The sequence below is a fragment of the Xenopus tropicalis genome, chromosome 7 (genome assembly GCF_000004195.4).
Source record: "Xenopus tropicalis strain Nigerian chromosome 7, UCB_Xtro_10.0, whole genome shotgun sequence".
In the NCBI taxonomy this organism is placed as follows: domain Eukaryota; kingdom Metazoa; phylum Chordata; class Amphibia; order Anura; family Pipidae; genus Xenopus; species Xenopus tropicalis.
The window spans coordinates 53,325,480-53,340,906 of NC_030683.2; the positions used below are offsets into that span (position 1 = coordinate 53,325,480).

Below are 15,427 nucleotides of genomic sequence, written 5' to 3' on the forward strand. Positions count from 1 at the left end.
CACTGTCTTGTATAAAAAGGTCATTAACTGATAGGAAGAAAACACAATTTTATATCTTCATTGGTCTCTGGTAATGCCTCACCTTAAATTTGCAGTGCAGTTTCGGGCCCCAGTCCTTAACAAGGATATTAATGAGCTGGAAGTGAGTGCAAAGACATGCAACTAAACTGGTAAAAGGGATGGAAGATTAAACATATGAGGTTAGACTGTCAAGGTTGGGGGTTGTTTCCTCTGGAGGGGGCATGATTACTCTGTACAAGTACATTAGATGGGATTATGAATAGATAGGGGATGTTTTTACCCAAAAGAACATTCAGTGCACCAGAAGCAACCCGTATATATTAGAGCAGGGGTCCTCAAACTTCTTAGGGAAGGGGCCATATCATGGCCCCTCAGACCGTGGGGGGCCAGACTGCTATCACCACGACCATCAACGCCATCCCCCCCCCCCATCGTCAAACTGTGTGACCCACTGCTGCATCCTGTATCCATCCCCCCCCACCACCCCAGCACTCCGTCCGTCCACCCTCCCATCTCCCGCGCTCTGTTCGTCAGACTCCCGCTAACTCCTACCTCTGCCAGTTCCCCCCGGTCTGCCCTCTGTCTCTGCGTTCTCCCTCTCAGCTCCCCCGTCCCGCTCCCTGCTGCGTCCTTTCTCTCCGTTGCCAGGGTTGAGGACGCAGCCGGGGGCCAGGTAAATTCCCCTGGGGGGCCGAATCCGGCACGTGGGCCGTAGTTTGAGGACCACTGTATTAGAGGAAAAGAATTGTCATTTGAAGCAGCGTAGGTGGTTTTTCACAGTGAGGGCAACAATGTCTGTTAATGCCCTTAGAGTGGCTAGGATGATTTCTTTTACGCATAATATCCAATGCTATTATGATATTAAAATCTACAATTACTATAGATATTGTTATATATAGTTTATATATGTGTGTGTATAGATATTTTGGTATAAGTCTATATGTGCACTGGGGTTTGGTTAGAGGGATTGAACTTGATGGACCATGTCTTTTTTCAACCCAACTTAACTATGTAACGTACTGTGACAGCCCTGCATATAAACCCCACATTCTACTCTGAAATAATTCTGAGAGTCAACCCATGAAGATCCTGTAAGCCACATGTAGCAATATCAAAACATGCTCATAAATAATAAATAAATTCTTAAAATGTATGTAACTCACTACACTCTGAGGAAATATCAAAACAAAAGATTATCTGGTTAAATAATGGTAAAATAATACTTAATTCACAGACAATTTCTGCTTCTAACATGTTTCTAGATCCTGGAAATACAATCTGTATACACAAATTTCTGCAGCTACCATTTGAAAATTCAGATGCTAAGAGTAATGTACTTGTTTAAAGCTCTAGGAAAAGGCAATGGAATTAGCTTCTCTAGGACTTCCAAGTGCATCATGCCGTAGCAGTCTCCTAGCTATGAAGTGAAAACGGCATACAGCCTAGTGCTGCCAACTATTAGTTAATTTAAACCAGAAAAGTTCTTGTATGTATTATGTTATTTCCAAATGCTTAACACCAACAATCTTAATTTCAGTTTTACAGTTCATTTTAGACAGAAGGGTCTAAAGAAATGCACTGTAAATAAAATTTGTTACGTATGAGTCACCATTTAAAATAAAGTAGCCAATGACTGTTGTGCTTTTTGGACACTACAAAAACACAGAACTGGATGAATTACCAGTTACCATTTGCTGGTTTATTGCAGTTAGAACTGCAAGTATTTGAATGGTACCCAGTAGTGATGTGCAGGTTGACCTGCAACCCCGTGAAACCTGTAGGTTTTACCGTTAGGTGAGGTGGGTAAGGGATGAAATTTGTCTGCTCCTGAAGTTCCCCTATCTTGGAACCTAAGATGCACACAGAAGTAGCACACAGGGCGGACAGAAGTGGGTACAGGTTGGGTGCGGGTCCTACAATGGCAACATTTTATGGGTTAGGGTTGGGTGCGGGTTGGTTTCCTTGTCTGGGTCCCAGACAAGGAAAAATCTTCCAGTATTGTTACACAGTCACCAAATGTATATCAACATTGAGACAAATTCTCTGCCCATGCGCACACTGTAATTTATTACAGACAAGCTGGATAACTACATATAATTGAAAAAAATATATTTAACAAAGGAAAACAAAAATTAAGATATTTTGAATATTTAGCCTGTATATCATTTATTGCATCATTAAACAGCATTGCAGGTACTTTTTGTCATTTAAACACATGCCTGCTGTAGATTGTACTGTCTAAGGCACCTATGGACCTAACTGCTGGATTATATGTTACCAAGTTGCTCTTTGATCTATGCTATGCCGGATGTTGTCTGGCAACACACAGCACGGCAATATCAATGAATCCTGGCAGGCAATAACGTAATGCCAGTTCAGTGAACATGTAACTAACCAAGTAAACAGTACACCAGCACTGATGGGTGTATCCAAGGCATAGCCTCTGTTCTTATTTAAGGCCTTGTAATAAAGTAGAACTTGCCATTCTGTGCCCTACAGCTATTTGCAGCAGGAACAAATCAATGATGCTGGGAACTCAACACACTGTTCTTTCGTTCGGAGAATCCACACTTCACTTTAATCCCAAAAAGTGTAAATAGAAATAGACAACGTCATTGTCTATTACAATATTTTCAGACCATCACAAATCATATATACAATGCATACACATACAAACACCATACATTTAAGTAAAAACCTGGATATAATACAGAATGATCAGTAAATGACAAACAAAAGGCATAATAATAACAAAGAAAAGAGCAGGAGAATGACTAATGAACCAATAAACTGTTCTGCAGAGCAGTGAACAGTCAATGGACATAAAGTGCCCGAGTTATTTTGAACATGCTCAGAATCTTCTAACCAATTTCCCTTAGCAGACAAGGAATGATTCCAACAGCAGAGTTGAAGAGAATCAACACTAGATCACGGTGTGCACACTTTAACATTTGTCACTGTTAACTGATTAATTTGCGGGGTCCCACACTCGCAGGGTTAGGTTAGACTTAAGATTTATAGCCCAAATATGGCCCCATGCCTCACCCACCAAATATTTAAGTCAGATGGCTAAGGACACAGTACACCTTATGCTTTTGTATGGAATCCCATTTTCTGCACTAGAAAAAAAGAGAGAATGGGGTGGGGGGGGGGGAGTCAGAACAATTGAGGGAGGGAAATGATGGAAGGGGGAGAGATGAATAGATAGACCAGAAGGGGAGGAGGGAGAGGAAGGAAGATCTAGGATTCAGAAGATGCAAGGAGAAATAGGAGGAGGAGGGGGGCTAGAAGGTGGAAAGTGAGAGCATGCTGGTATACCACCATGAACAAGATACTGAAGCATCACCCTGGACACACCACTCATAATTGCTGTAATCAATTTAGACTAAAATTTCCAGGGAAAGCAAAAATAGCAGTAATATTTCTGAGAGCTCCTTGGCACCATTTTTGATGAAAGCCCTTCGGTGACAAGAGGAGATAGTGACCCAGTGTGAGATGCCAGCTTTACTTGCACGACATAACCATGGCAACCATTCTCTGCACTTGATGTGCAGACTAACCAGAAAATAAAGAAAATACATGGGAATCTATTTCCAAACATGCACATACACTGTGCTCCCATCCAATTCATATCTATCCCTTCCAGAGTAGCACGAAATAACATGCACTTCTGTAAATGCCATCAGCAAACACAGGGTCTTTTCCAACTCTTAATACAGTAAGCCAGAAAAAGACATTTCACCCTCAGATCATAGTTCAGGTTTTTAAAACACAGTAAACATCTTACAAAAACTAGGAACTCTCTTCAATGATAATCTGTGATAACTATTATGGCTTTTGAAAAACACCAGAATAAGAGTTTTCTAGTTTCTGAGTGGGATGGACACATGGGCAGGTGCCTGAAGAATTTAATGTTTGATTACAGCTGGTGGGGGCCCTCCAATGAGTTTCTGAGCTGCAGTGACTTTATCATCTCCCACAACAGCTCACTGAGACCCACCTGATTCCAGGGAGAAAAACACAGGGTGCAGTCTTCTCCAGGAGGAGCTGTACCAGTGGGATAGGAGCCTGGGCAGCCAGAGCCTGTAGCAAGTAAAGATCCAGCTGCACTCCCAGTGAGCCAGTCCATGGTTACATCCCTGCTGCTCTCAAGTGTGACCTAGTTAGCACGGAATTCCTGTGGGTGTTGCTAAATCCTCCAGGTAACTCAACTGTTTTTTTTTTTCATTCTACTTTGTAAACATATTATTTTTACCTCCAGAAACCAAGAAACAAGGGAAAAATTCAGCAACCAGATAAGATTCTGCAGGTCTCAGTTTCTCAAAAAAGCTCGCTCTTGGACTTAATGTCTGCTTTAGAGCTTTTATTTGCAAGGAGACAATGATTAAATGCAGCAGATCAGAGGTACAAACTGATTAAGACCACTTGACATATTTATGAAGTCAGTTTAACTACCACTGACAGCATGTTGTAGCAATAACTAGAATAACACACAGTTTCAGGTACGTCAGATACGTATGTAGTCATACATAGTAGTAGCCCTGTATGCAATAAGACAAACATGTTTTGTTATAATATTGCACCACAATATTACATATATACATACATATATATATATATATATATATATATATATATATATATACACACACACACACACACAAAACCTGCTTTGTATTGTGAATAACACATTTTGTACAAGACAGGCACAGGAGTCACCCAAAGGGAATTTTTAATTAACATGTAAAAATAAGTATGTCGTTAAAATTTTCCAGGTCGTCACTTTCTGCTAACTACAAATAGCCAATATATAAATACACTGGCATGTGTGGCTTGCATCCTTCTCCAAGACACTAATCTGGGGGATATTTTTAGCCTGTCTGGATAACTCTCAGTTTACATTTAACAGAATGAAGCACTATGCAGTTTACAAAGTATATTAAATAATTACTGCTGGAGCTATCATCAAAACAAAGTCAGCGAAATGTCTCCTACTACTATAATCTACATTTCTGTTTGTGCAATTCATTGGCTAAAAGAGCAGAGTTGCAAATAAAGAATCAAAGCTAAAATGTAAACAGGCTTGACAGAAACTGTCAGAAGAGGACCACACATATAGGTATGAGATACTTTATCCGGAAACCTGTTATCCGGAAAGCTCTAAAATATGGAGAGGCCATCTCCCATAGACTCAATTTCAATCAAATAATTTAGATAACACCAAAACCGCACTAACCCATGGGTTGGCCTATGTCCTCCAGCCAATATATCGAATATAAGCATCATTTGGTCATCAAGGAGTGTAATCAAGTTGGAAATATATACAGCTAGTCATCCCACTAGAGTTTAAGTCAGGGACACTTGTAATACATGTGTATGGTCATAACTAAAAAGAGCATAAGCACCAAGAGCTTAGAGCTTACAAACCAAGGTCTCTATCACATACCATGTTAAATGTTATAAATAAGCCAATTAACCTGTATGTTTTTGGAGTGTGTGAAGAAACCGGAGTACCCAAAAGAAACCAACACAGAACTCAAAATTCTTTGGAGATTAGTAGTATTATTATTTATAGGCCCTTTAAATAAAGCTGCCCAGATTAAGACCTGGAGCAAAATATGTTCCTTTAAGAAACTTGTGTATTCCACAGCCTCTATAAAAGCCCAACAGATTTCTTGTATGACGTCATTATTTCATAAGAACTAGACGACTATCTAGGTGGGAATTGGTGGTTAGGTGGTGCAAGTATTGGGCACCTGGACCAAACTTTTCAACAGGGACTGTACCATGATCTTGGTTAACTTCCTAGGCATTTTAATACTGCTTTTATCAGCTGCCTCCTTCTTTCACCCCATAGACGTTGGGCAGCCTGGTTTTTACTGTAAGGACAAAGGTGGCAAAACCCTAACCCAGGACCTGCTCCTAAACCACAGAACTGACTGCCAAAAAGGAATTACTATTTTAGTACAGAAAGAAGTGTAGAGATGAGTTGGGGTGTTGGTGGCCACTATCTTGGTCTGTATCACTTCCATTTATGCTGCAGAGACATTAAAGAGGACCGGTACCCAGACATAAAAAAAATTTTTTATTAACACATCCATATCCATTATAAAGGTATTTAAAAATCCTAGGTAATTAAGTAGTCTCTGCATGGGCATTGGGTCCCCTTTCTGGCACAGAAACAAGATTTTGGGGTGATAGAAAGCCTGCCTTATTAGCGGTACCCACTAAATGGTGCATTTAGGAGTTTATATTTTTCCCCATGAACTGGGGCAAGGAAAGATGAGAATGACAAGCTCTGTAAACGCATTGCAACACATTGGCACAATATCAAGAAAGAGAATAAAAAAATATACAGAAGATGGTAGACAAGACCTCTAAATGGCAATGTATGTTATACATTATGCAATAGTGTTATGAAGCTATATAATTGACACAGTGCAGAAAACCATATTCCCCTATTTTCACAGCAGTGAAAAGTGGTTCCTTGGTATCAGCAGACTTGGCTGAGAAATATATTGTAGCACAGTGTAGCATCTATTCACCCCGCTCAGCTATAACAAGGTAACTACATTGTCTGCATATTTTGGGCAGAGTCCAATCCAGCAGGGCTCCCAAGCACCGCATGCATACAAATGCTTCTCCTGGCAGCGCAAAACTAATGACTCATTCATAGAACGTATGAACTCCCTCCTCTGATTTGTGACTAGAACATACAACGGGGATGGCAGGTCAATGGCAAAATTACATAGAAACCTTTATTCCCCCTTCCTTATTTTTCACACATAATTTGGAGCCATAAATCACTACACAGACAGCTGACCTCAAAGGCTCCTTGGCAGTCAGTGTACAAACCCTTGGAGGAAGATGCTAACCTTGCTACAGTCCAGGAGGAGCTATCAAGATGTACTGGTCTATGCCTATATAATAATAAAAATATACTTAACCCTGCTTCCCCCAAAATAGCCTATAAATATGCTATAGAGTCTTCACTTTAACACTGACAACAAGCAGTTAGCAACATACCCCTCAAATATAATTTATGGGAATCTCAGGGAGATGTAATAAGTCACTCAACAACAGACAAAAACCAAACAATGTCCACCTTAATGCACAGTTAACAAGCACAAAGCAATAGTGAGTCTATTATGGGATGAGTTTGATCTTAATAATCTTCAGTTATTTTAGTTTGCCCAAGAATAAACCACACCCTGGCCTGCTGTGACAGAGCATTTAATAGACCCCAATGGCTTTTAAGCAAGGCATCAAATCATCAATAAAAAGTTTAGGAAAGACATAAGACAGACACACAGAGCCTTCTTAGCCTGGCCCTGCTAAAGGAGACATATATAAAAATTAAGAACATACCAGTGAATTATACTCCTATAAATATAGAAAGATTGTGCTTAAAAAAAGTTGTGTTTTGGACTGATTTATTGAGAAATTCCACCAAAACCCCACTAGTCCCGCCCATCTGTTTCACTTCCTGCTGGCTGAATTCTCTGGATGTGCAGACGAATCTCAGTACACAGCACTGTAGGACAGGAACCAATCAGCAGCTATGCTGACCTGATAGGGAACTGAAGCCTGTCTTTGCTTGTGTGCGTGCAGGGCTGTGATTGGCTATCCCCCTCCTGCTGTGCTTCTGGGAAGGGCCGATAGAAAATGTCCACCATTTATTTGAAACAGGGACAGAGAACTAATAGGATCTATAGGGAGCTCCAATAAAGGGGACATTTTTACAGATAGGGTTCATTTTTAGCCCAAAGTGAAACCAGCACCATATATTATTGATAATTTCCTACAAAATTAGGGTTTTTTCCATTTATCCAATATGTCTCCTTTAAATAAGCATCAGGCCTAGAAAAGAGTTAAAATACAAAACCCAACAAATAGGTAGATACCAAGTTGTTACTAAGCAACCATGTACAAATATTACACATGACAGGCCCTGGCTTGTGTAGAGCACAACACTGCTTAGTTGGTTTCTCAAGAAGATTTCTTGTTCCCAAAACATAAATACAAAAAGGTTTTCATCATACCTGCTGATTTGGGAGTGAACTTGTCTCTGTTGGCTGCACATACAGCTAGCAGCCTGTATCCAAGGTCCAGATCGAAACCTTGTTGTGCTGCAACTCGGCTAACCACCTGTGGGAGGAGAAACATAAGACACAGAATTCCTTGACAAGCTTTTTATTGACCTACATAACAATTCCAAGAATCAACATATCAGCTACTGATATGTTGCTCACCCACTTTAATTGAAAGTATATGAATTATAAAGCTGGTAACCAGCCAACAGGCTAGTGAAAGGAATATAAGTGTGTATGAACCATCAGTGTGGCACACACAAATGATACAGGTGTTTTTTTGCAACAGGTTCAATCACCTACAGCAAACAATTAAAAAGTAGCATTTACAGGTCACCTGTTTACAAGCAAACATCTTATAGGTTGCTATGGCTAACTGCACCTAGGCAAATTTTGTATTTGTTTACTACAGGTTTAATTATTAGCATTACTATTATCTATATAGCGCCATTGTTTCCTACAGCATAAAGGGATATAAATACTAGACCAATCGGTATACATACATACATACAAATACAGTTAGGTGTCAAGGGCCTTGCTCGTGGGAGCTTACATCTCATCACTTATAGCAGGGGTCTCCAAATTTTTTTTAGCTGTTAGCTGTTTAAAAGCAAACATCTTATCGGTTGGTATGGGCTACTGCACCTAGGCACCTTTTTTTAATTACATAAGAAGGTTAGTGTTTCTAAGATTGTTCTAAGACATATTTTATTAAAAAAAAAAAAAAGGCTTATTAGGATGGAGATAAGCAACAAAGCCAGGACATACCGTCAAACAGCCCATAAGACTCTGTTCAAATGGTCTCTGAAAAGCTCGGGGATCACCGCACCAGTCCAAAAGCTCTGTGGCTGCATTGTGAAAATTTGCAGGGTTCTGTAAGTGCTGCAATGAGAGATTAAATAACAAAATGAACAAGAACCTGCATTGCTAGACTAGAGTGGACACATGGAAGTCCAAAAGCCACATTTGGACAGCACTAAAATTGTATATAGTTATATTCTCCAGAAGAACGTCAAAAGATTTATTTTAATGGAATACGGTCAAAGGAAAACATGTTTTTTTCAAAAACGCATCAGTTAATAGAGCTTCTCCAGCATATTCCTGCAAGCCCAATTATCAGAAATACATTATATAGTACTTTCTATGGAACAAAACAGTGGGCGGTGTGCATAAAAGTTAAAAAGCAGAGGAAGCTTGTGCAATGGGCAAAAAAATCCTCTACTAGCCCCTAGTAATCGTTTACATTGGTAGCTTCACTACTCCTATAGATTTAATGCAATAGCACCAGTATACATATTGTTCCTTATGGGCTAAAAGTTCTTTAATTTTAAGTAAGTTAAAACAACTTTGTATGCTGTTATCATTACAATTGAAGGTCCCTATTACATCCACACAGATAGGCAGAGCGTTTCTTATACTTTGCAATATAAGGCTGATGGCAGACAAGGCGTTGGGCGGATATTTTCGGCAAGCGGAAAAGTGCTTGCTGAAAATACTGCCCTACACCTCCTACATGTGCCTGCACCTGAATGAATGAGATACGCTCAGGTGCAGGCACATGTAGCCGAAATAAAAACACGTAACTTTGCATTCTCTCGTGTTTTATGCGTATTTCGGCTACATATGCCTGCACAAACAATTAGGGATGTTTAGAATGCAGCTCTTAAGGTGGCCACACGCGGGGCGATTTTAGCATGTTCGCACGAAAGATCGTACAATCTGCCACTAACCATTCAGGACTGAAACGGCAGATAAGGAGGTAGAAATAATAGGATTTCTACCACCTTCTGCCGATTCAGCCCTGACGGCAGATTTTGCTCAGGCGCCTTCTATGGCGCCCGAACAAAATCTTTTAACCGGGCCGATGGGTGAGTCGACTCACGACTTGCCATACACGCACAAATATCGTACGAAACGAGGTTTCATACGATATTATTGGTGCGTGTATGGCCAGCTTTAGCAAGAGCACAGCGTAAGTCAACACAACCCAGATTTGATAGCCCTAAAATCTCACAGGGCTCAAAGCAGTTGACAAACCATAAACAAATAATGTCAAAATCAAAAATAAAGTTTGTATATATTCATACAGCTCCTACTTTCTTGACAATAAATATATTTAATAACATTTTATATGAGAAATTATTTTGTTCTGTAGTCCTTCTGAAAGCCATCAATGCCATTTGACCCTTGCTTATCTTCCTTTGTATTCTATACAGCTTATCTGTTATCTGCTGTGTAAACTTGTGCCCCATTTAGGACTCGCGACAAAACTCCCTGTTCGCGGGCGACTAATCTCCCCGAGTTGCCGCCAGTTGCCATCCCACCAGCGACAATGTAAGTCGCCGGTGGGATGGCACACGCAGCGGCGCGATTTCGGGAAATCGCCGAAGTTGCCATCGCCGGTGGGATGGCAACTGGCGGCAACTTGGGGAGGTTAGTCGCCCGCGAACAGGGAGTTTTGTCGCGGGCAACTAATCTCCCCGTGTGCCAGAGCCTTTAACTGGAATGGCTATCCCCATGATTACAAAGCAACTTAAAACTGTAGTCGTATGCTGGACATAGGTCACCAAACAAGCAAATCTTTCACTAATATGCCTACATTGAGGTGGTCAATATTGGATTGATCCAATCATTTAGGCCTTGGGCTAAACAATTGGATCACACTGACATGATTCAGGCTATCGGGATAAGGACTACATCAATGTGCTGACGTACTGTTTGCCCTGACAAAATTATTTAAACATGCTGTATTGACAAATGACCAATTTTAAGCCAGAAATCAGTTGGGCAGGCCCGTCTGAGGTCCCCATATATGGGCTGAAAAGCTGTCCCTTGGCAGCTTTTATCAACCAGTGTATGGTCACCTTTTCTAAAGCAAATTTTTACCAGTGCAATAATAAGGTGCATTACATTAAAATGAATGTAAAACCTTCATTTTGGGTGTTACTGGTTCTTTAATTTAACCAATGCACACAAAATTAGATAACATTTGATACAAACAGTTGCTAATTGAAATTGTTTAATTTGAACTATAATAAATTGGAAAGTGTAATAACTGCATCTGATACAAGGAACACCAGTCTGTGTTATCTTTTCATTGCTGATTTTCTAAAATCAGAAAATTTGTTTCATAGATCTTGATACCTCACTCACAAGAGATTGTAAATTATAATGTACCATTGAGATCATTACCACACATGAAACATGCTGCCATTCACATATTTTATCTTGGACACATTTACGCAGCACTTTACAGAGGTTATTCATTATTCACATCTGTCCCTGCCCTAGAGGAACTTACAGTCCAAGGTCCATATCTCATTCACACACTATGGGCAACTTAGTAAGGAGCCAATTAACCTGCTTGTATATTTTTGGAGTGTGGGTGAAAACCGGAGTACCCTGAGGAAATCCACACAGACACGGGGAGGACATACAAACTCCTTGCAGATAGTGTCCAGGCCAGGATTGAATTCAGGACCCCAGCGCTGCAAGGCAGAAGTGCTAATTACTAAGCCACCATGCTGCCCATGCCCTTGCGCTGAAACAGGCTTTCACACTCAAGTATGTATTGTACAGTATATATACAGTGGATCTCGAAAGTTTAAAATATTCTATATTTTTATATGAATGTGACCTAAAACATCATGTGATTTTCAAACAAGTTCCAAAAGTTGATGAAGCAAACCTAGTTAAAAAATGAGTAAAAATTATTATATTTGGTCATGTATTTATTGAAACAAAATGATCCAATATCATATCTGCATGTGGCAAAAGTAAGTAAACCCTTAGGAATATCATAATCTGAAGATGACTCTGGTGTTTTCAGTCAATGGGATGAGGTGTGAGTGAGAGACCCTGTTTTATTTCAAGAACGGGGATCTAGCAAAGCCTGATCACACATACAAAACATTTGTGGATGTGAAAAGAAAAAAAAAGTTGTTGATACCCATAAAGCTGATAAGAGTTTGGACTCCACCAATCAACAGTCAGACAGGTTGTGTACAAATGGAAGAAATAAAAGATTCCAACTGCAAGATGCCTGAAGAAGTCCAAGAAGTTATAAAGGAACCCAGGGTAACTTCTAAGCAACTGAAGGCTTTTCTCACATTGGCGAATGTTGGTGTTCATGAGTCCACCATCAGGCAAGCACTGAACACCAATGGTGTGTATGGCAGGGTACCAAGGAGAAAGCCACTGCTCTCCCTTTCATAATATTGCTGACCGTCTACAGTTTGCTAAAGATCATGTGGATAAACCAGAAGGATACTAGAATAATGTTTTGTAGGCAGATGAAGCCAAAATAGAATTTTCTGGATTAAATGAGGAGCATTACACTTGAAGAAAGAAAAATACTGCATTCCAGCATAAGAACCTTATCCCATCTGTGAAACATGGTGGTGGGTGTGTTTTGGTTTGTGCCTGTTTTGCTGTACCTGGGACTGGATGGCTTGCCATCATTGATGGAACAATGAATTCTGAACTATACCAGAAAAATCTAAAGGAAAAAAATCAAGACATCTGTCCATGAACTGAATCTTAAGAGTTGCTCATGACAACGATCCTAAACACACATGTTGTTCTACCAAAGAATGGCTAATGAAGAATAAATTTAACGTTCTGAGGCCAAGCCAAAGTCCCGACCTTAATCCAACTTAAATGTTATGGAAAGCCCTGAAGCGAGTTTTTCATGTGAGGAAACCCACCAACATCGAAGAGTCGATATGCAGGACTGATCAACAGTTACTGCAAACGTTTAGTTGCAGATAATGCTGCACCGGGGGGGGTGGGGTCACCCCAAATACTGAGAGCACGATACACTTACTTTTGCAACACACAGATATGTTATTCGTTCATTTTCTTTCAATAAATACATGACCAAATATAATCATTTTTGATTTATTTGTTTCACTAGGTTTTCTTCATCTACTTTTAGGACTTGTTCGAAAATCAGATGATGTTTTAGATCACATTCATATAAGGGTTCACAAACTTTCAAGCACCACTTTACATGTTACCAAATCTTTTTAGTATGTGGATGCATTGCTAAGGCATAGAATTGGAGATTGAAGTAAGCAGAAATACTTGCCATTCATGCTATTCATTCACCAAACATTGGCATTAGTATTTATATTCTAGCCCAGGGGTTCACCTTACTCACTTTTACCTCCACGTAATTATAACATATTATAATTTACTCATTACTCTTATTTATGAAGCTGACCAGGTTGAATACAATTTGATACATTATACTATTATTTTTATATTGCAATTTAACCCTCAAATCTGATGCATTAAAAACCCAAAAGCCAATAAATATTTAAGCATGTATGAGAAGTGTAACTACTCAGCACTGGGCCCCCCTGCAAAAAATCTTCAGAGGGGTCCATCGCAGAGTAGCAAACTCACCCATCTCTTGCCCTGATGCGTCCTTCTTATGCTGTGATGCAGTCCCCCTTGCACTCACCTCTACATCCCCACTCCCTACCCGTTTCCTACCTGGGAACTGGCGTGGAGCAGGGATTTACATTTAAAATGGAGGAAACAGACCTTGTGGTCCGGGCCCCTGCCCCCTGGATTCCCCCGCAACAGGGTCTGCTTCCTCGATTGTTACACCACTAGCATGTAAAGTTTATATTTGCCTGTGCTCCCAACAGGTTATAATTTGTTTTTACTATGGAAGTTGAGGAGGCCTTCTGATAAAATAGAACAAAAATAACTATTTTTATTAAAAGCATAGCACCGTACATGGTTTTATATAACTATTAATTGCAACCAACCAGTCAGACCTTTTTATAATGAACAGTTTAGCTTCTCTTTGTATCTGCTGTAGAACTGGCTCTGTGAATAACTGCTTGCTAACTGATGCTATACAAGATGTTTTCCAGACCTGATTTCCAGGTTGAATGTAGGAATACTTATAGGAAAACCATGCAGGTACAGGAAGTATCTTTTGATGTTTTATGCCATTTGCACTAGTCACCTGTGCAGGCCAGAACAGGCAGGTGCCATTTTGTGAACACTGTTATAAAGGAAAGCTTTATATCAACTTGAAATCTTATGCATTTGCCACCTAGATGATATCTAGGAAGTGCTGAATGGAAAGTTAAAGTAATTGTAATAAAAAATCTGAGCTGACAGTCATATATTGCCCACCCTACCTCTTCGCCTCAGGCATAGAGGTAGGACAGGCAATATATGAATGAAAGCTCAGATATATTTATGAATATGAATGATTTAATTGAAAAAAGAATTTGGGTTTGATGTTTAATTTTATTGTACAGCTTTATGTGTGGGTGACAGGTCCCCTTCAAATATGCTAGTGCTTAAGAATATAGATCTATGATTTTATTTGTTTTCTCAACTTTATTTATAAAAATTGATAAATCTACCTCTTTGTGTATCCCGTGCAAGTTCAGAAAAGTCTATGTTTGTTTGGAAAATTCTTGTTTGAAAACAAAAAGCAACAGGTCCTTCTCGGTATGCTTACCTGCTTTATGCACTGCAGACGGTCATTAGTCTGTTGTATGTGCCTATCCATAGAGTTCATTCTGTTAAATTCCTCTCTTCTTCTACCTGAAAGCCATGAAAGATCTTCAGACCTGCAAAAACAAAATAAAAATCAGACTTTATTTAAATTCTAGCAACAATGGCATATATATATAATAATATAGACAGATTTTCCGGTTAAAGAAACTTTTTGTAATTTGGATCAAGTCTGGCACAAATCATTTAAACATTAAATAAATGCATTCCATTAGGGCACTGCCAAAAAGAGTATTAGCCTTACGACCTTCTCAGGCAAAACTACGGTTATCAAAATGTCTGGCTAACTTGATGTGAGCCAGCCATCACAATTGTCAAAATTGTACTAACAAACTATTAAAGGAGTCATCTTTCAGTTAAGTGTTAACATGTTAAAGAATATCTTATTTTTAGCAACTTCAATGACACATAATGCTTTTTGTTGTGGCTACAAAATGCTAGAAAATGAAAATGAGAATATCCATTGAAACAATGAAATCTTGTAATCACTCAAAAATGGATGCAAAAGGCATTTTCTTTTAGCAGTTACGCAAGTTGAGTTTTAGCAGAGCTGATGCTCAGCACTTACTAGAGCTAGGTTGCAGAGCTAGGTATTTTATAGGTATCATATCACAATGTCATGCCATTGTCCTAGTTGTGTATCTGTCCAACATGAAACTGGTTACAAAAACCAGTGGAAACTATTACTTGATCACTTCCATATTGAAATGCAGTGAAATATAACCCTTAAGTCCCTAAGATTCTGCCTTGACACTGCAAAATATGGCGGC

The 15,427-nt window shown here is 39.5% G+C and overlaps 1 protein-coding gene across 18 annotated transcripts in view; it reads right to left on the minus strand.

Moving 5' to 3' along the window:
* Positions 1–15,427, minus strand: part of zmiz1 (zinc finger, MIZ-type containing 1) — a 227,222-nt gene that overhangs the window by 49,161 nt on the left and 162,634 nt on the right. For all 18 annotated transcript variants that reach the window (XM_031904889.1, XM_031904897.1, XM_031904894.1 and 15 more), the window contains 3 exons: positions 14,602–14,713; positions 8,880–8,993; positions 8,064–8,169 (listed from right to left, as the gene is read on the minus strand). In XM_031904889.1, the coding sequence (XP_031760749.1) occupies positions 8,064–8,169; positions 8,880–8,993; positions 14,602–14,713 (332 nt within the window). The remainder of the gene's footprint in view (positions 1–8,063; positions 8,170–8,879; positions 8,994–14,601; positions 14,714–15,427) is intronic.